Below are 21126 nucleotides of genomic sequence, written 5' to 3'. Positions count from 1 at the left end.
AAAAAAAAAAAGGACCCAAAAAAAAGACAAAAAAAAAAAAAAAAATATATATATATATATATATATATATTGTGATGTGCGCTTAGTTTCCTTGTTTTGAATTCGAAAGAATCAAATTACAAAGGTTTTTGCTCTCTATATCTTTCCTTTTACGGTGTACCTCTCTATCGATCAAATGGAAATTATCTATTTTCTCGTATGCCCATAAAGAATTATTTTCTGCAGCGCGCCTTGTAATAGCTATTGTTTCTGTCAATAATTGATCCGAATTCAAATTTCTTACCTTTAATATTAAGAAAGAAAAAATAAATAAATATACTGATAAATGTAATCGAGCTTCTAAAATTAAAAAAAGTTCTCCAATTTTTTCATTTGGTGAAAAAGTTCTTCAATTGAGATTCCGATTATTTTGAAAATAAATAAATAAAGTTTTGGAGGCAAAGTTCAAGGATGTATAAAGAGATTGTTATTCTTTCTCTTGCTTTGCAAACGCATATTCGCTTATATTATAAAGGTTTGGATAATGGGAAACAAAATTTCAAGGCAAATCTCGAACAACAAGCTTTTAGTTAGCCATTCAATACCATTTTGAAAACTATTCCCCATTCTCAAAAAATTAATATTGTAATCCAAATGAATTGAGTTGCGAAAACTTAGATCTGGATATGGTTGGATTACTTGATTATCTATATATTTATATGTATGTGCTCTTAGATCTTAGATACACTTCTTATCTTCCTAAGAGGGCGTTAAATTTGCTAGAATAATTTTTGGTTGCCTAAAATGTGCAAAGTCTTTCAAATCTATTCATAGCAATTCGTTGCCTAAAAGATTATACTGCAATAGAAAATACAGCTTAAACCCTAGCTGAACGTTCTTGGAAGCAAAACAAGAAACCTTTAAAGTTGACCTAGTATTACAGCAATGGGAATACAAGTTGTAATAACCGAGAAAAAGAATTATTGAAACCAACAATCCAACTTGATTAAAGCCAAATCCGTTTAATTTTTATTAATGAAATAAAATAGGTAATTAATTAATCCCATATGCTTCTCCTTGTGAGTGAGTCACGTGCATGAGAACAAATTAAAGCTGAGTCATGAGTCCCCCACAGACAAATGGGGCCAGCATGTAGGGTAACAACCATTCATTTCCCTATTTCTTACAATCTAACTGCTACCCCTTGATAGGGGCTCCTTAACCACTAACCAGCACCTCCACTCATTCATCTTTCTAAATATGATATTTATATTTTGCTATTCCTTTTGGTAAACTTGTGTTTTACTTCGTATTTTCTGTTTCCCTGGAATACAAGAATTGAATAGATTCTGAGTTTTAAAAGAAATGCTTAATTGAGACCCATTTTATGAACATAGTGACAGCCCACATGCGACTTGATCATCCACTTAGAACACGACGCATTCATTTTTCCTATTTTCTCTCTGTATGTTGGCGAGTCAGAATTTGTTCACTCCTTTTTTATTTTAATTTTATTTTTTAAAAAACCTGGAGAAATATTAAACGATGCTTCCGAATGATTCGAAGTTTTTATGCTTTTTAATATTGGGGTTTCTGGGCATTCTAATTGTCTTTTTCCATTTAGGGGACTTAGGATTTGAATATAAATAGTACTAATAATCCTATTAACTATTAATAATCATTTATTCAGTTAGTAGTTTATAATAAAATAATCAAACCCTCCAACATGAAATGTTTCAAAGAATTATGAATATCCTATTACCAAAAAAAAAAAAAAAAAATACAGAATTATGAATATCCACACTTGTATGTGAAATGAAACTACGCCACCAAAAATGGGTTCGAATCTTCGGCAACAAGAAGCACGTTATTAATACTTAATATTATTATTGGTTTCCGATTTTGAAGACCGTAGGTTGGTAAGGTTTGGCTCTCAACACATGATGGATATATTAATGATACTCGATTTTGATTACAAAGGTTTTAAGATAATTATGATTATAACATGGTCAATTTAATCTATATTACGCTTTAGTACTTTAAACAAAAGAGATACCAAAAACCTGTGAAGTCCAGCCGCACCACCACTGCACCGACAGTGTGAAGATTGCACAGCCACCATTTTTGACACCACTGCACCGACAGCCACCATTTATGACAATGGCCATTGCTGCACCGAAAATGGATTGTTCAACAATTGTGGGCTACTGTCAGAGGCTGTTGAAGATTGTGGCCATGCAACCGACCTTGTAAGCCTATAAATAGGCTCCATCCCGTTGTATGCAAGCCAAGTCAAGAGAGCAAGCTCAATATTATCCCAAGTGAGGAATATTGAGAGAAAACTCCGAGAGAGAGAGTGTTTAAGTTCCAGAGAAAGCTTGAGAGAAGAGTGAGCAATTCCAGAGAGAATTTGAGAGTGTAGAGAGAGGTTCCACGTGAGAATCCTAGAGAGAAGTTTTTGTATTTTTGTATTCTATTCCAAGAGAGTAATAGAATTCTTTTTATTTTTCTTCTCATATTTCTTCTCTAAAGTGGTCGGAGAACCACAACAAGTGGTATCCGAGCTCCAGGTCGAGAGCTTGGGTTCAAAATTGGAAGAAACAGAGCCACTGTTCTTCAGGTTGGTGTTTCGAAAAGTTGCTCAAATAATTAATTCGACAATACCAGGTGAAAGTGCCCGACGAGACGAGAACAACCAAGTTCACCGGAGAGAAAGATACCGGCTCACGCGTCCGCACGCGCCGCCTGAAGTTTTCTGCAACAAGTCACGCGCCTCACGCGCCGCACGCGCCGTCTGGAGGTTGAAGACGACCACGTCAGCAGACACGTCAGCGCACCACGCCACGTCATCTGCCACGCCATCCGACACGTCGTCAGCCACGTAATCGACACGTCATCTGCCACGTGTTGACACGTCAACACAATCTGCCACGTCATCATAAGTTTCTGAAATTACAGAACAGCCCCTGAATTATTGGAAATTACAGATTGACCCCTATAGTTTCTGTATTTGCAGGTTGACCCAGAAAGTTTATGAAATTACATTTTTGCCTCAAAATTTTTGGTAATTATATTTTGACCCCGGAAGAGTCAAGTCCACCATTCTCGGCCGTTCCGGACGCAACGGTTAACTCCGTTTTGCCAAATCCAGCTCCATTTTTGGTCAAGCCATAATGTCAATGGAAGAATCATCTTCGGGAGCTATGGTTAAGCTCACTGCCACAAATTATACACTTTGGAGACCTCGGATGGAAGATCTCCTCAATTGTAAGGATCTGTTTGATCCTATAGAAGCTAAAGGAGAAAACCTCGATCCCAGAAAAGTAGCAGAATGGAAGAAATTAAACAAGAAAACGATCGGTCAAATCAGGCAATGGATCGATCACAGTGTCTTCCATCATGTAGCGAAGGAAACGGATGCATATGCCCTCTGGACAAAATTGGAGGACATGTACCAGGCCAAGACTGCTCGGAACAAAGCCCTGTTGCTTAAGCGATTGGTAAATTTAAAATTACAGAGTGGAACTTCTGTAACCGAGCATACCAGTGAGTTCCAGAGCTTGATAAATCAACTATCTGCTGTGGATTATCAACTAGGGGATGAGGATCAAGCTCTCCTACTTCTAAGCTCTCTTCCAGACAGTTGGGAGACATTGGTAGTCTCTCTCAGCAATTCGGCCCCGAATGGCAAACTTACTATGTCTATGGTTAAGGATGCCCTATTTAATGAAGAGGCCAGGAGAAAGGACATTGGCATGGATCAGTCACATGCCCTCGTCACAGAGAGAGGAAGACAGCAAAGAGGTAGTCGAGATAGGGGGAGAGGCAGGAGCAAGAGTAGAGGCAGATCTACAGACGGTAGAAAATCATCATATAAGTGCTATCATTGTGGCCTAGAGGGTCACATGAAGAAGAACTGCAGAAAGTTGTTGAGAGAGCAGCGACTCCAAGGTAATCAGCCGAAGAAAGATGGAGAGACACTAGTCACTATTACAGGAGAAGTGGCGCTCTGCTCCACCGAAGAAGAGACATGCCTTCATATATCAACCCAAGATGTTGAGTGGGTAGTCGATACTGCAGCATCCTACAATGTCACTCCACACAGAGATTTCTTCAAAACGTACAAAGCAGGAGACTTTGGTATGGTAAAGATGGGAAATTCCAGTTTCGCAAAGATTATGGGAACTGGTGATATTCAGGTAAAAACGAATGCTGGTTGTACAATCACTTTGAAGGATGTCCGTCATGTTCCAGACCTTCGGCTTAATCTACTTTCGGGAGCAGCCTTAGACAAGCAAGGCTATGACAACTACTTCAGCAAAGGCACATGGAAAATGACGAAAGGTGCCATAGTTGTCGCCCGAGGACATATTTGTGGAACGTTGTACAAGACTCATGTGAAGATATGTGCAGATAGCCTCAATATTGCAGAAGGAGAGGCGTCTCAAAATCTGTGGCACCAGAGACTCGGTCACATGAGTGAAAAAGGATTGTCCACTTTGGCAAGGAAGAAGCTTATCACTGTTTGTAAGGATGCTGCGCTAGATCCTTGTAATCACTGCTTGTTTGGTAAGCAACATAGAGTCTCCTTCAGTTCCTCTGCATCGAGAAGATCAGAGTTGCTTAGTCTGGTGCACTCTGATGTTTGTGGTCCCATGGAGGTGGAATCATTAGGTGGCAACAAGTATTTCCTGACCTTCATTGATGATGCTTCTCGGAAGGTGTGGGTATATTTCTTGAAGACTAAGGACCAGGTATTGGATTACTTCAAACTGTTTCATACCATGGTAGAGCGTGAAACAGGAAAGAAGCTGAAATGTCTCCGCTCAGATAATGGAGGCGAGTATACTTCCAAGGAGTTCGATGCCTACTGCAGAAGACACGGCATTCGACATGAGAAGACGGTCCCTCGCACCCCACAACATAATGGAATAGCCGAAAGAATGAACCGAACCATTATGGAAAAGGTCAGAAGTATGATCAGTATGGCTAAGCTACCAAAGCCATTCTGGGGAGAAGCTGTTCGTGCCGCCTGCTATTTAATCAATAGATCACCATCAGTACCGTTGAATTTTGAAATTCCGGAGAAAGTGTGGTCGGGTAAGATTCCCTCCTACTCTCATTTAAGAGTGTTTGGTTGTTTAGCTTATGTACATGTATCCAAGGAGCTCAGACAGAAGCTCGATGCAAGATCTACTCCATGCATCTTTATAGGATATGGAGATGAAGAATTCGGATACAGGTTATGGGACCCGAAAACAAAGAAGGTTATTAGAAGCAGGGATGTAGTATTCTATGAAAACCAGAAAATGGAAAACATTGAAAAGCCCAGAATGTCTCCTAATTGTAGTTCTAGTGCCGAGAATTTTTGTCCTAATCCAGCACCAGCACAAATAGCCACAGAAGATAATGAGGTGCATGAAGATATACCAGAAGCAGACCAGGAGGAAGAAGGGGATATTGAGCAGGGGGAGACTCAATCCTCTCAAGCCGCTGCAGGGCCATCACAGCGGTCAGATGATGGTACATCTCCTGAAACCAGTGGTTTACAAGTTCGGAGATCTGAGCGAGGCCGAATTCCATCAAAGAGATTTCCAGAATCTGAGTATATTCTGCTTACTGAAGAGGGGGAGCCAGAGAGTTTCCAGGAAGCTGTTTCTCATCAAGAGAAGAAAAAGTGGCTGCAAGCAATGCAAGATGAGATGGAATCTTTGCAGAAAAATCATACTTATGAGTTGGTTGAGCTTCCAACAGGAAAAAAGGCACTAAAGAATAAATGGGTGTTCAAGCTCAAGAAAGATGGCAGCGGAAAGGTGGTGAAACACAAAGCCCGATTGGTGGTCAAAGGATTTCTTCAGAAGAAAGGAATTGACTTTGATGAGATTTTTTCACCAGTGGTAAAAATGACTTCAATTCAAGTCATTTTTGGTTTAGTAGCAAGTTTAAACCTAGAGCTTGAACAGATGGATGTGAAAACAGCATTTCTTCACGGTGATTTACATGAAGAAATCTACATGGAGCAGCCAGAAGGATTTGAGGTTTCAGGGAAAGAAAACCTCGTATGCAAACTAAAGAAGAGCTTGTATGGCCTCAAGCAAGCACCAAGACAATGGTATAAGAAGTTTGACTCGTTTATGGTAAGTCAAGGCTATAAAAGGACTGCCGCAGACCAGTGTGTTTATATTCAAAAATTTTCAGGTGGAAACTTCATTGCACTTTTGCTATATGTGGACGACATGTTGATCGCTGGACAAGATGCAATGAAGATTAGTCAGCTGAAGAAAGAATTGTCTAAGTCCTTTGATATGAAAGACTTAGGACCAGCTCAACAAATTTTGGGAATGCAAATAATCCGAGACAGGAAGAATAGAAGGTTATGGCTATCTCAAGAGAAGTATGTTGAACGGGTGATAAAGAGATTCAACATGGATAAAGCCAAACCGGTCAGCATTCCACTTGCAAATCATTTCAAGTTGAGTAAGAGATTGTGCCCCTCATCCAAAGAAGAGATAGAGGAGATGGCTTCAGTACCATATTCTTCAGCGGTAGGAAGTCTGATGTATGCAATGGTGTGTACCAGACCAGATATTGCTCATGCAGTAGGTGTTGTGAGCAGATTTCTTTCAAATCCTGGAAAGAAACACTGGGAAGCAGTCAAATGGATTCTCAGGTATCTTAAAGGTACATCGAAGCTGTGCTTGAGCTACGGGGGAGGTGATCCAATCTTAGAAGGCTATACAGATGCAGATATGGCCGGAGACCCTGATAATAGAAAGTCTACATCAGGTTATCTCTATACTTTTGCAGGGGGAGCTGTGTCATGGCAGTTAAGATTGTAGAAGTGTGTTGCTTTATCCACTACTGAAGCAGAGTACATTGCCGCAGCGGAAGCGGGTAAGGAAATGTTGTGGTTAAAGCGTTTTCTCACAGAATTGGGCATCAAGCAAGAAGACTACAAGATACATTGTGATAACCAAAGTGCCATGGATTTGAGCAAAAACTCAATGTATCATTCCCGTACAAAGCACATTGACATCCGCTATTATTGGATACGCGAAGTAATAGATCAACAGTTGCTGAAACTGATGAAGATCCACACAAAAGAGAATCCAGCAGATATGCTAACAAAAGTTGTTGCTCAAGAGAAGCTGAAGCTATGCAGAGACATAGCTGGAAAAGATGGCAGATGACCATCAGTTTTAAATGCTGCTGGAGGGGGAGAATTGTGAAGTCCAGCCGCACCACCACTGCACCGACAGTGTGAAGATTGCACAGCCACCATTTTTGACACCACTGCACCGACAGCCACCATTTATGACAATGACCATTGCTGCACCGAAAATGGATTGTTCAACAATTGTGGGCTACTGTCAGAGGCTGTTGAAGATTGTGGCCATGCAACCGACCTTGTAAGCCTATAAATAGGCTCCATCCCGTTGTATGCAAGCCAAGCCAAGAGAGCAAGCTCAATATTATCCCAAGTGAGGAATATTGAGAGAAAACTCCGAGAGAGAGAGTGTTTAAGTTCCAGAGAGAGCTTGAGAGAAGAGTGAGCAATTCCAGAGAGAATTTGAGAGTGTAGAGAGAGGTTCCACGTGAGAATCCTAGAGAGAAGTTTTTGTATTTTTGTATTCTATTCCAAGAGAGTAATAGAATTCTTTTTATTTTTCTTCTCATATTTCTTCTCTAAAGTGGTCGGAGAACCACAACAAAACCGGCCACGAAGCCAAAATTAGATCATCTATTTTGTTAGTAACATCTTTGTCAATAAAGAGTAACAATTCGACTTAAAAGTCAACAACTTGCAATATTTGCTTTGTTTAAGATTCAATTCGTATGCAATCTTAACTGGAATTTTCCATGTCTTGGCACAGTTTCAGTTTCTCCTTCGTTCTTCTATCTTCAATATTCGTCTTTGGTGAGTTCGAGTTCCGATTAAATCAAGAAGAGTGGGTTCTCATTCCATTATATATACCTATGGCTAGTTTTGGCAGCCTAACCATTGAATTTTGACGTTTTCTCTATCTTTAATATATAAAAACGATTAGGTGCCCAATTGCTAATCACAAATACCACAAGTTTCCCGACAGATTTTTCTGCCCAATTTTCTCAGCATGAACAAAAATGCTAAAGAACATATAGATTTTTAACACCTTTGGAGGGTTTATTCAAATTAAGAGCTTTTTTTTCTATTTTTTTTTTAATGGGAGGTATATTTGGTCTCATCATAGTCTTCATTTTTTCAACTAGGGTCAACTTTTAAAATCTTTCAGAAAGCTAGCTATTAAGACATATCAATAAATTGTTAATTTATTACATAAGATGGCCTTTAATTCTACCACATTGTCAACTTGAAAAATACACTTAAAAAAAAAATGAAATTATAAAAATGTACTATTTCTTGTTTCCCATGTCAGAAGGGTGTAGGGATGTGCACAGGTTAAAACCGATTTACATTCTGAATCACTACAGGGTAACCGGATAGAATACCTATATAGCTTCTAGATCCAAAGAACCACGAGTGCTCCATTCTAACTGAATATAATTCCTGTTTCTTGACCTGGTAAACTAGATATTGAGTAAGGATAAAAAACGAGAGAATCTAAGAATTTTCTCTCATGAAGCTCAGACGCAGAATTTAAATAGGAAAAGGATTTTTGCTGTAAGGTAGAATCATAGAATTTTCTCTCATGAAGCTCAGATGATGTGATGGTGGTAGGATTTGAATTTAAATTTTAAAAATTTTGAACTTTGATACCATATTAGATTACCGCTGTTTCTCGTTTAAACAGTTAAAGATATTGATTTATTATGCATATCAAACTATGTCTAACAAACTGCTCTACTCTATCCACAAACCAAAAAAAAAAAAAAAAAAAAAAATACAAACAAACAAACAAACTGCTCTAGTCCTTAACAATTGATTTTTGAATTCAAACCTTAGTTGGACTTGGAAAAGCACTCTTAGACAGAGTGGGCCAGACAATCTCAACGACAGAAGATAGAAAGAAATTGATTTTAGATCTGGGAATCAGACCTTAGTTGGACTTGGAAAGTTACTCTTAGGCAGAGTGGGCCGACACTCTTAACGAGTAGTGTCAGAAGATATAGGAAAATTGGTTTTAGATCGGATCTCGCTTCGGCCAGCCCAGCAACACTACTAATAATCTTTCATTATCCGAGTTTCTTTGCCAGTTTGATACGACCATGAAAATTTGTCCGAATTCTTGCTATGTTTTTGTGACTGCACGCATAACCCATCTTCACCCATGATATCCTTATTATTCATTAGAAACAAAGAACTAAAATCATCATCATCATCTTTTGAAGGATAAAAAGTAGTTCGATCCAATCTAGGCGCGCCAATGCAGAGTAGTTCTGAAATGAATTATAAGTTTGCTAGCCATTTCAATTAAATAATAATCTGAACAGGTAACATGAATTATTCTAGTCGATCCACGGAATAGTTTTCTCAGCTAGCACAAAACAGTTCACGCAGTTGGAAACTGCCATTAAATTCATAGGGATATTCATGGATATTCGGAGTAAAGAAAGCAAATACAACAGACAAAGATTGTTTAAACTTTCAATCTCATTGAAAACTTGGATTCTTGTCCACATTCAATATCTACAATAGTGATTTGATTTGGAAATGAAGTTGGATACCAAATTTTATGTTCGGTAGTTCATCCTTTCGCGGGTGAGATTGATTAGCTGCCTACACTAGAATCAAAAGTAGGTCCTTTCAGAGTGCCGCACCCCTTTGATCTGCCTTGTGAATTGAAGTGCTATTTTGTTTAAGGGAAAGCATACAAAGTAAAGAAATTTTCAACGTCTACTCAACCATTCAAAAGGTAACAAAAAAGGTATATAGATATTAGCTGGAAATTTGAAGAAGAATTACATTAGATTATAGTTAGCCGGTGGGAGTAACTTTACCTCTTAGAAGTTTTCCGGACTATCATCCAATTGTTTCTCATCTTCTATATCTACCTCCAAGATTTCCTTAACACAAACACAACCAGATGGTATTAGCAAATTAACAATACGTACCAAATATGAAACAAAGATATAACAACGTGTTAAAACTTAAAAAAACAAAAGGGGGCACACAGGGATCCTCTGCTTGAGATAATTTCCGAGCCTGGCTACAACCGTGCTACGCTTGTGCCAAAATCGACCTTTGAGACTAATCTTCACAAAGGGTCCGTCCAATTCAGCAAGTTCAACTTGTCCTGAAAAACCATGATTCTCTTATCCCTTAATTACAAAACCCAGATAAAATTAAATTACAATTTCAAGAAAAAAAGAAAAAAAAGAAAAAGAAAAAAGGCCCAACAAAAACTAAATAATTAAATAAATAAATATGCGATAATCAGCTTAAGCTTCACCTGTAATGCCAACAGAATCATCAAAAAGCTGTCCAAGCTCCACTCGAGCATCGGCCAGAACCTGCCTGATGTTGTCCTCGGTTAGATCGAGTGGTTCTGGACCAGAAGAAAATGCTGCTGATGCTGATATGGTCGATAGTCTCCTACGGCTCGTCGTTCTCAACGCTGCGATTCTGGTATAGAGCCTCCTCAGTCTTTGTTGGTCCACTGAAACTGATAATGATTTCAAGGTTGGAAGAGCTACCCAAGGGAGTGCCGATGGTGTTGATATGTGATTGAATCGATGGTGGTGGTGGTAATAGAAACATCGCTCTGCCCATATCCTCCCTCCCTCCATCCAATCAAAATCTTCCTTCTACTGTTAAGTGTGACCTACTTTTAGGCTGTATGGATAAAAAGACACCCCACCTGTTTTAACGGACACAATCCGTTGTCCTCTGGAACTTGGTTTCAAACCAATCACGGATTCGAAGCCAACATGACCAGGAAAAAAATAAAAAATAAAATGGCCAACATTGTCAGTCCGTAAACTCATCCACAAACTTGTCAGATACAATTCTAAAAGTTTTCTTTCCTTCGACTTTTCTGCTTGAAAATTTCAAAGTTATTTTAGTTTCACATAAATTGGAAATGCTTGTTCGTGCAAGTTCAGAAGTAAGCAACTAAGAATGTCTATGTGCTGTGTTTTTTATGTAATCAGATTAATGGAATGTGTTATTTGATGTACCACTTACCCAAACTCTCTGATAGTTTTGTATAAGACTTAGCATCTAAAAAATTAGCATTGTTAGAAAAAGAAGGATATGTCAAACTTGTTCTCATGGTGGCATAAGAAGTTCCTGCCTTACCGAAACAAACCATTGATGCTATATCTTATTCAACACAATAGGAACATATATTCATCTAAACACAAATATGATAAGAGAAGGGGAAGTTGGGAGAGGAATTAATAATAAGACTGCCAGATTTGAACACAGAAAAAAACTGGGCAAGTCTTATGAGACCCATTTATTTCCCGACAAACTGCTTCTCAAAATTCACTTTAAAATAAAAGACATTACACAAACAAAACTCATCTACACCTCCCTCACTGACAAATGACAAAGGGCCAACATTTCAATACAAGATTAATCTATATTGCTGCAAAGTACTCCTTGCTGAGCTTGGGATCTGGCTTCATGGACTTCTCTCCTGGCTTCCACCCAGCAGGGCAAACTTCATCAGGGTTCTCCTGCACATATTGCAAGGCCTGCAAAACCAACCAATTAAGAGGTTGTAAGCTGAATGAAGAAAATAACACCACCAAGTGCATGATAAATTGCAATCCTCCATATTCCCTTTTTGGGTGAATATATATATATATATATATATATACCTGAAGCGTTCTCTTAGTCTCATCGACACTCCTGCCAATGGCAAGATTGTTAATGGTGGAGTGCTGAATAACACCTTCCTTATCAATAATGAAGAGTCCTCTCAGTGCAATTCCCTAATACATCAAAAACCAAACTACAAGTTATGCATAAATAATATAGGCACCAAGAGTGTATCCACTGTGTTGATTTCTATTAATATAGAAAAATGTACATCACATGGATATCGCATAAAAAAAACAAGTTTTTGAGAATTTAGTACAAGTTAGTTATACTTGTCAGACTTAACTGAATACAGAATAATATTAAGGATTTAACAAAAAAGAACTGTCAAATAACTATCCAAACTTAGGAGTATACCAACACATCAAATAACAATAGAATGATGATTAGATCCAATTATGCTGTTATGTAAAAATAAGACATTCATCCATGACGAGAATACATACCTGATCAGGTATCAGCACACCAAAAGACTTTGAAATTTGTTTGGTAACATCAGATATCAATGGATACTTTAGATCACCAAGACCACCAGACTTTCTATCTGTTTGGACCCATGCAAGGTGCGAAAACTACAAAAGTTGAAAATAGGCCACAATAAATCCATATTCGATAATCTAATAGCATTTTCAAAGTTATTAGCCTGTTACACAACAAAATAATATATATATATATATGAAAAAGTTGAATGCGCATTTTTCGCATCCCATAAACACTAAAAGATAGTCATCACTTATTGAAAGATCAGCTAATTAGTTGCGTTCATGAATCATCATTCATAAAGAAAAAAGTTAATACTACTTGCATTGCAATCTTCAAGTTTAGGGAAGGAAACAACATACCACACTGTCAATTGAAACACCTAATATTTCTGTATTTAGTGACTGGAATTCCTCATAGCGATCGCTGAAAGCAGTAATCTCTGCAAAATGAAGGAAAGAAAATTGTTAGATATGCAACATAATTTAATCTTAAATTTAGAATTGTCTGCAGTTAAAACAAACCTGTAGGACAGACAAACGTGAAGTCCAACGGATAGAAAAAAAGAATCACGTACTTCTTCCCAATATATTCAGAGAGTTTGACCTGAATGAAAAATTAATAATAATAAGACATATGTACAATGAATTATAATAACTCCAAAATGCCATGGTTGATGGTTAAAAGAATGTATTTAGGAACCCATCCATTTCCAACCCATCCATTTCCAACCCATCCATTTCCTTGAGGAGTATGTTATACGAACAATGACATAGTTATTTAATAAAACCCTAATTAGGTTGGATTTACAACATTCTTGCTCAAAAAATACCTTGATAAATTCCTGATCGAAAACCGCCTCCGCCTCAAAATCAGGAGCCACATTTCCAACAAGTGGAAGTTCACTCTGCGCAGTTTAAAAAATAAAATAAGCATCACAAGTCATAACAATAAAAATTAACAAAAACGAGTAAAATAACAAAAAAAATAAATAAATTCAATAGTAGACTTTATGTAAAAAGGAAAATAAAACTAACCCTGTTCAAAGATATATCAAAAATCATACATATAGGATAATGTGACTTTCCCAGTGGGCTTCAGTGACGATAAAACATTTCAATTAGTTATTATAAGGTTGAATTAACCATTTTTTGCTCAGGGACAAAAAGAATGTAGTTCCTTAGGAAAAATCTTGTTCTGCATTACACTTATTTCGCAACTTTAAAAGATAATATACAAAACCCAGACCCAAGACCCAGATTTAAAAACTCATAATACAAATATTATCTACAGAATTCGCATTGTCATCAGATAGCTAACTTTGTTACCCTCCAAATTTAACACCATTTCAAATACAAAAAAATAGCAGCCCCAACCAACATAATAGTTTGCCACAGCAAGTAAAACTTAAACAAGACAAATATTCATCAATAGAAAGAGGATAAATACCATTAATAAGGGACGAGAAAAAAAAAAGAAAAAAGAAAAAACACTAACAGAAGCTCTGACGACGAATCTCTTTCTGCAATGAGAGCCACGAGAGAGCGAAATCGATCTGGGAACGCGCACAGAGTGGAAAGGTTTGCGGAGGCCGTTGAAGGATTTGGGGATGGTTAGGGTTTGAGGAGAGAGAGAAGAGGAAATGGAAGCCATGGATGGCATGGACCGTGCGGATTTCGAAGAGAAAGCTCGGTGGTTGGAGGAGATTAGAGCTGTAGAGGCAGCAGAGCAAGCCATTACGGAAAAAAAAGTCAGAGAGCGGAGTAGAAGCTCAGTCTTGCAGGTGAGTCAGTCGGGGTAGGGAGTTTAAGGTGGAGAAATGGGGTGGGTAAGCCAGGAAAGAGGATAAGTGGTAGCAGTTCGAGAGTTGTCGAGGACTATGCAAATGGCTTTGATATTTACCTGGTAACTGGTTACCCGCTCCACACATTTCGGACCGACCGCATATCCAGTTTCTTCTTTATTGATTTTGGGCTTGTCGATTTGGGCCTTTTGGTTTATTGGATTTTATTTTTCTTGGTTTAATTCAAAGTATTTTGCACTGTTTTTTTTACTTTTTTTTTTTTTTCTTATTTTTGTTTACAAACATAAACTATGGTTGACGTAATATGGAGAGAAGCAACTTAACGAACCCCTTTCTGCCCTGTTTAGTTGGCTAAAGAAAATTTATGTTATGAATTGTTCTTTACTAACCACTATTTCCTTACCTACTAGAATATCAATGCTTGTTTCCAATTAAACAACATAATTAAAAATATATATATATAAATTTATGTAATAGAAAGGTGTAAGATCGGATAAATTGTATTAGACCTTTATTAAGCAATGCTTTTGGTGAGGTTGAATGATTGTTAGAAACAGCAATGGGATGCGATAGTGGGAATGTTCAATAAGTGAGTTTTTTTTCTTTCTTTAAAAAAAAAAAAAAAAAAAAACTTTTAAATTTAAACTGAAATATTTGCTGGTAATCAAATTTGTTTTGAAGTCCAATGATTAGAATAATGACGTCGTTTGCATCGAATTTGTAGTTTGTACGTCATATTATAGTAAATGTTTTAATAGAAACAATCAACTTAGTTTGAATGGGTCCCTTACCTAATAAATCAATTTAATATGCGGCAAAACATTTAGCAATTTACAGAGCTAAACATAGACTACAGAATACCTTTTTATTTTTATTTCTATGAACTATTTATAATTTTCATTTCATGAACTATTTATAATCTTCAATATAAACCAAAAAAAAATAAAAAATGGTACTTTGTTTTTGGTATAAGTTTTTAAAATTATTCACGCGGTATAGCCGTTTACGACGGATACAAGGCGCCTGCCCATGAGCGATTTGTGCTCTTTTATGTGTTTATTTTTTAATGTATATACTTTTTAATTATTATTGTTTTGCTTTGCAACGTTGAAATAGTGCGTCGATTCTTTTGCATAATTGAGAGCTATTGTAAATGACCTTTTTGGGAGCTACACTTGTTCTTTTTTCTTCCATGGATATATTAATTTCCAATATTAATTTAGAATTATATCCTCCACCATCCATAGTATTTCCAATATTTCTTTTTTTGATAAAAATCCATAGTATTTCCAATATGATTCAATCATGTGTGCTTGTATTAATTATTTACTAAAAAAGGAGGCAAAATTAGAATATTTCATAGTTAATCAATCCTCATAGAATTCACCATATGAATATTTTTAAAGGGACACAATTTGCCAGCACAGTTTTAGCATAATTTATGGCTGTCTGATAATATAACAATCTAGCATCGGTCTATCCACCCAAAGTTGTTGGGTGAAATTTGTCAGTACAAACCATTGACTTCACACACTGGAAATGTTTGTTAAAAGGTAAAATATTGTTTATAAATATTTAAGCACAAGGCTTAACTAACTATTGCTCTTGATTACTCAAAAAGAATGTAAAATAAATAAATAAACAAATAAAATAAATAAAACCGTAGATTTGACATGCCACATGCATGCCAGATTAGTATTAGAATGATAACATGATAATTAGTCCATGGACCATGATAAATGAACCAAAAAAAAAAATATATATGTATATATATATATATTTATTGTATAATTCAAATCACGATTTATGAGAACATAAATTTTTTGATGATATTGTTTAATTTATCAACACAAGATATATGCTTCAAATGGGCTAAAATTAATATTTAAAGATTTCAATTATTTTAAGACAGATAAAGACGAAAAAAAATGGAGGATAAAAAGGACGGCAAGGATTTAAAGGCAAACAAAGATGGAATATAGGGCCAAACTGAAATAACATAAAAAAGGAGGGGTGTAAAGTGGAAAACCACTCAACAAATTAATTTTTTCCGCTGTGCTTCCCTCCACATCTATCCGAACTAAAATTCCCTCCTTCCCTCGTTTTCTGCTCTCTCAGCCAAACCCCCCCTTACCCCGTCCCTCCCAACCCAGACTCACTTCCTCTCAAACTCCTTTTTCTCTCTCTAAAATTCTCTCTCTCACTCTAACCAGCAGATCCCATTTCCGTACACTTTAAACCCTAAACCTCTTCCTTCTCCCTCTGACCCTCCCAGCTTCCTCCAAACCCTAACACCGCTCTCTATTCTGAAGCTCTTTCTAGCAGATCGTCTTGGCAATCGGACTATCAGACCGTTGATTGCTCCAGGAGTCTTATCCTCCATGTCCGGCAACCCTCGAGCTCCCAACCGACCTACGCCACCGCCGCCGGTGCCTTCCGGTGGCGGTCAGATCCTGCCGCCGTTAAGGAGGCACCTTGCTTTCGCTTCAACGAAGCCACCGTTCCTCCCTCCCGACGATTATCATCGATTCTCCGGCGATGCTCACAGAGCCGCCGATCAAGAACCCGAGGCTATTGTTGTCCGATCCCCTGTGAGTCCTGTTAATTTAGTGCTTTATCAATCTATATATGTTTATGTTGTTTGTATTTTTTCGGGTCAATGCTCAATGGATTTCGTTGCAATTTCCCAGTCCTTTGACGGGAATTGTGGTGAGATGCTGAAGTGCTTTTAAGTTTTGGATTGTTTTTTTCCGCGCTTGTTGTCCTTTGTTTGTTTAGGGTTTCCATGATGTTGAAATCCCTTTGGAATCTGAATCTTTGTAGGTCCTATGGTTTTATCTATTACTTTGAGTCGGTTCTTAAGTTCGGATCCAATTTTTGCTTGGGTGTGATACTTGAATTTGACCAAGCATTTGTTACTTACAATTGATTTATAATTCTGGACTATGTTTGCTCATGTTTTTCACTGAGATGGTGTGCGTCTCAATACTTAAAGAAATGCTTACTGAGCCGGTGATATTTCTGCTTTCAATTTAATGCATTATTCCTTAACCATACATACATATATATATATATACACACACATATATATATATTCTCCATTCATTCAACATTATGAGACATAGGTGATCTTGTCACTTGTAAAGCTGAAAGATTGGTTTTCTATATGCACAATGATACGGAGAATGTGATATATGCCAGTACCATTTTTCATCACCAGGATTAGACTGAACCATTTGTATTATGCCAAGATGTTTTTTAACTGTGATGTTATTCATTGGAATAAGCCCCCAAAACATGCATTCAACTAGGGCTTTGTCGTTATTTGCATTGTGTTCCAGTTTTGTTGAATAGAGTTTTGAATCTACTTGTGTTCCTCAGCAACTAAAGCGGAAGAATGGTATCGACAACAGTGAAGTTGAGCATGGTGATTGGATGAGCGGTTCTGGATATACTAATGTTATAAATAGTCCCCTGAACACTCCTGTATCTGCTAAAGGGGGGAGGGCATACAACAGGTCAAAGACTTCGAAGGGCAATAGATCAGCACCTCAGACACCTGTGTCAAATGCTGGTAGGGTATTTTATCATCTATAAAATTTTATTTCGGTTTCTTTCATTTGTGACAAATCCCTTAATGATGTATTCATCTAAACTTTAATCCTTTGATATAAAAGAATCTGGAAACCTCAATTTTTAACAGAAGCTCTTTGATTCATTGACATGCAGGTTCTCCTTCTCCTTTAACTCCAGCTGGCAGCTGTCGTTATGACAGTTCTCTTGGTAAATCATATGTTATGTTCAGTATCGCCCTCACAACTGTCAAATGAGGATCATAACACAAAATTTTATGAAACTTTCCAGGTCTTTTGACAAAGAAATTCATCAATTTGATTAAGCATGCAGAAGATGGTATTCTTGACCTGAATAAAGCAGCTGAAACTTTGGAGGTAATGGTCTCCTGTCTAAATACATTTGCATCCATTTTTGTACTGATTGAAAGTTTTTCAATGATATAGGTGCAAAAGAGGCGGATATATGACATAACAAATGTCTTGGAAGGCATAGGTCTAATTGAGAAGAAGCTCAAGAACAGAATACGCTGGAAGTAATCTTTGATTGTTTAGAATATTTCAGAATTTTAATGTTTGTTTTTGATATGGTAGTAATAAATTTTAAAGCACATAGGAACTTGTGAATGTAGTGGATTTGACTTTTGAATGATTAATTAGGGGACTTGATGCTTCAAGACCAGGGGAGGTTGATGGTGACATTACCACGTTACAGGTATGTTTAAACTGATTTGATTTCATCTCAAGCATACATGAGGTACTATCATTTTACTTTTATAGATTGTCATGGGTTAGAATTTTTTCTATTTCTACCTGCTACGACTGAGAAGGGAGCAGGGAAAAAGTAGTAGCTTGTCATAGCAGATAAATTTCATGTCATGGTTTGCCCTGCAGGCAGAAGTTGACAATCTTTCTATGGAAGAGCGCAGATTAGATGACCGGATAAGGTTTATTTAGTTGATTTACTTGTTGAGCAGTCAATGTTGCTATCTTCAAACTGTGGATAATGATTATATTTCAATATGGTGCAGAGAGATGCAGGAAAGATTGAGGGATCTAAGTGAAGATGAAAACAACCAAAAGTAAATGTTCCTTCAATGTTTCTTATCTTTCTTCCTCTTTTTCCCCAAAAGATAGAATCATTGAATTCTTTAACTGGTTTAATATTTATGCATTTTCATGGTATCTTCTCCTTCCTACTGCTTTAGGTGGCTTTTTGTGACTGAAGATGATATTAAAGGTCTTCCCTGCTTTCAGGTCAGCTCATTCTTATCTTATTGATTGCTATGCTTTTTTTCCACTTATGAGTTCTGACATTCTATGGTGTTTTGGTTTCTGTTTAACTTTCTGTGCCTTACATTCTACCAGAATGAAACACTCATAGCAATTAAAGCTCCGCATGGAACCACTCTGGAAGTTCCTGATCCTGATGAAGTAGGTCAAGAGCATAAAATGTTTAGATGGTCCATATTGCCTTTTTATGTATATATTGAGTGATGCATGAAAGTTGCTGCTTTTTATATACACCAGGCTGTTGACTATCCACAGAGGAGATACAGGATAATTCTTAGAAGCACAATGGGCCCTGTTGATGTCTACCTTGTCAGGTACTATTGCCTTCTTTTTGTGGCTGATATACTCACTTCTGTGTGATTAGCTAATCTTTATACATGCTAATCTTGTTTTATTTACTATTGCTTTTTAATGTTTTCCCTGAAACTCCATGTTCCTAAATTCTAGTCAATTTGAGGAGAAGTTTGAGGAGATGAATGGTGTTGTGCCACCTGCGAGCTTTCCACTTGCTTCTAGTTCAGGATCTAATGAGCACCCAGTGACAGAAGTGGTCACAATGGACAACACCAGAAAGGATATTGAGCCACAGGTGCAAAATGATCATCAGATGTGCTCAGACATTAATGCTTCACAGGAGTTTGGAGGGGGAATGATGAAGATTGTTCCTTCTGATGTTGATGTAAGTAATGATCATTTTGACAAGTTCATTCCTATTGGTAATACTAAATGGTCAATCTTAATATTAGATAAACATAAGGAAAAGGAGAAAGTGCTGATATAATCTGTATTCTGATATAATAATATATCATTATATCTAAGTATATTGAGATTTTTTTTTTTTTTTTTTATTAATCGATTTCTGCTGGAATATTTAGTTGCTTAGAAGTGTAATTGTTTGTTACTGTTCCAGAATGATGCGGACTACTGGCTTCTCTCTGATGCTGAAGTAAGCATTACAGATATGTGGAGAACAGATTGTATCCTTTCATGGTGCAGCCTTTTTGTTTGCTATCAATATTATTTCCCTTTCCCCTCTTATTTCTAATTTATCATGTGGATGCTCAATTCCTTCACTACAACTATAGCTGGTGTTGACTGGAATGGTGCAGATATACTTCATGCAGACTTTGGAATGACTGATGTCAGTACACCAAGGTCACAAGATCCTCCATCTGGAATCGCTGAAGCACCAACTAGTAATGTTCACTTCTCCCCGAGATGAAACTTAATATGCATACCAAGCAAAAGTAGAAACTCTCTCCTATGCACCGCATCAGTGACATTCCATATTTGTCAAGCACTTGAAGATGCCAGTTGGTTTCCCGGTGATGGCAAAGGGAAACTTTGGAAGAAGAAGCCGATGGATGGTAACCTAGGGGTCATTGTTATACTGTACAGTTCAGTAATATTTTTGACCCCTATGGTATGAATAAAAAGTTAAATTTGGTAAGTTAATGTAAAATCGCCAGCGTTCAACTCGGGAAGGGCAAGGCCATTGCAGCCTTTGTGGCTCCACAAAAAGAAGGGCCGAATGAAAATCTCATGTTAAAAATATGTTACTTTCTACATTTATTTTTGGAAAAAAAAAAATAATTTCCATATAAAACAAGTTAATTTTCTAGTTGAAAACATAAATACATTTTGGTGCAGTTTTTGGAGAATGTTTTGATACAATATAACCAAAAAAATCTTATTAATTTTTAAAATGAATTGAAATAAGTTTTAGTGTACGTGGAAAATAAAGGACAAACTCAAGGACATAGAAGGATTGGGCTTTTTCAAATTCTAGGGTTACAAACTGAATATAAACACTGTTTGCACAACGGCCACAAGCTTAAGAAAAACAAGCAACTTCGAAGGGAAGTTTGTGGATTTGATTATTTCCATGTGTTTTAGTAGGATATGTCATTTTCTGTTTGTATTGAGCTTTCTTTTTTGTATTCTTGTTTTGGCTCCATTTTATTTTGTGGTGGAACCCGATTGTTGAATCTGGTACTAATGGCTGAGCTTATTCATCGTAGGAATCGGGAAGTGAGAGACAGAGAGTCATTTTCATCCGTTGGACTCCTTTTGGCACATGCACGATGACTGATGCATACTACCACTATTAGGTGGGACCAATTTTTATTCCACCCATATATTCCTTTGGATATGTAAGAATCTTTCTACCATCATGGAATGCAATAAACCTGCACAAACACTGTTTTCTAGACTATCGAAAACTCTAATCT

The 21126-nt window shown here is 37.1% G+C and overlaps 3 protein-coding genes across 6 annotated transcripts; 1 reads left to right on the top strand and 2 right to left on the bottom strand.

Annotated features, from left to right (window-relative positions):
• Window positions 1-9553: 9553 nt before the first annotated feature.
• LOC107432250 (uncharacterized) lies at window positions 9554-11050 on the bottom strand. The gene is made up of 4 exons (XM_016043354.4): window positions 10371-11050; window positions 10093-10214; window positions 9919-9984; window positions 9554-9767 (listed from the first exon to the last, which is right to left on the bottom strand). Exons 1-3 carry the CDS (start codon window positions 10705-10707, stop codon window positions 9922-9924), a joined length of 522 nt encoding a protein of 173 aa, XP_015898840.1. The 5' UTR covers window positions 10708-11050; the 3' UTR covers window positions 9554-9767; window positions 9919-9921.
• Window positions 11051-11502: 452 nt separating this feature from the next.
• On the bottom strand, window positions 11503-13963 carry LOC107432242 (2-Cys peroxiredoxin BAS1, chloroplastic). Its single transcript, NM_001323886.1, is given in 7 exon segments — window positions 11503-11619; window positions 11746-11859; window positions 12193-12318; window positions 12589-12668; window positions 12751-12832; window positions 13059-13133; window positions 13724-13963. Coding segments are annotated over 7 exon segments (834 nt in total).
• Window positions 13964-16103: 2140 nt separating this feature from the next.
• Window positions 16104-21110, top strand: LOC107432237 (transcription factor E2FA). Of its 4 annotated transcripts, XR_001582689.4 has the most exons (15): window positions 16106-16621; window positions 17412-17604; window positions 17760-17813; window positions 17895-17980; window positions 18050-18138; window positions 18263-18317; window positions 18497-18549; window positions 18634-18684; window positions 18811-18859; window positions 18971-19036; window positions 19133-19209; window positions 19343-19574; window positions 19806-19872; window positions 19981-20341; window positions 20917-21110. XR_001582689.4 is itself a non-coding variant. In XM_016043336.4 (14 exons), the coding sequence occupies exons 1-14, from the start codon at window positions 16412-16414 to the stop codon at window positions 20115-20117; spliced, it is 1395 nt and encodes a 464-aa protein (XP_015898822.1). In that variant the 5' UTR covers window positions 16104-16411; the 3' UTR covers window positions 20118-20544. The 4 variants fall into 4 exon arrangements, 3 of the variants coding, with proteins under 3 accessions (XP_015898822.1, XP_024922668.1, XP_015898821.1); XM_016043336.4 differs by lacking the exon at window positions 20917-21110 and having other exon boundaries at window positions 16104-16621; window positions 20005-20544; XM_025066900.3 differs by lacking the exon at window positions 20917-21110 and having other exon boundaries at window positions 16105-16621; window positions 19806-19885; window positions 20005-20544.
• The last annotated feature ends 16 nt before the right edge of the window (window positions 21111-21126 follow it).

This window comes from Ziziphus jujuba, chromosome 11, assembly GCF_031755915.1.
Source record: "Ziziphus jujuba cultivar Dongzao chromosome 11, ASM3175591v1".
Classification (NCBI taxonomy): Eukaryota; Viridiplantae; Streptophyta; class Magnoliopsida; order Rosales; family Rhamnaceae; genus Ziziphus; species Ziziphus jujuba.
The sequence above is the reverse complement of the archived record's forward strand: the minus strand, read 5'-3'. Positions and strand labels throughout refer to the sequence as shown.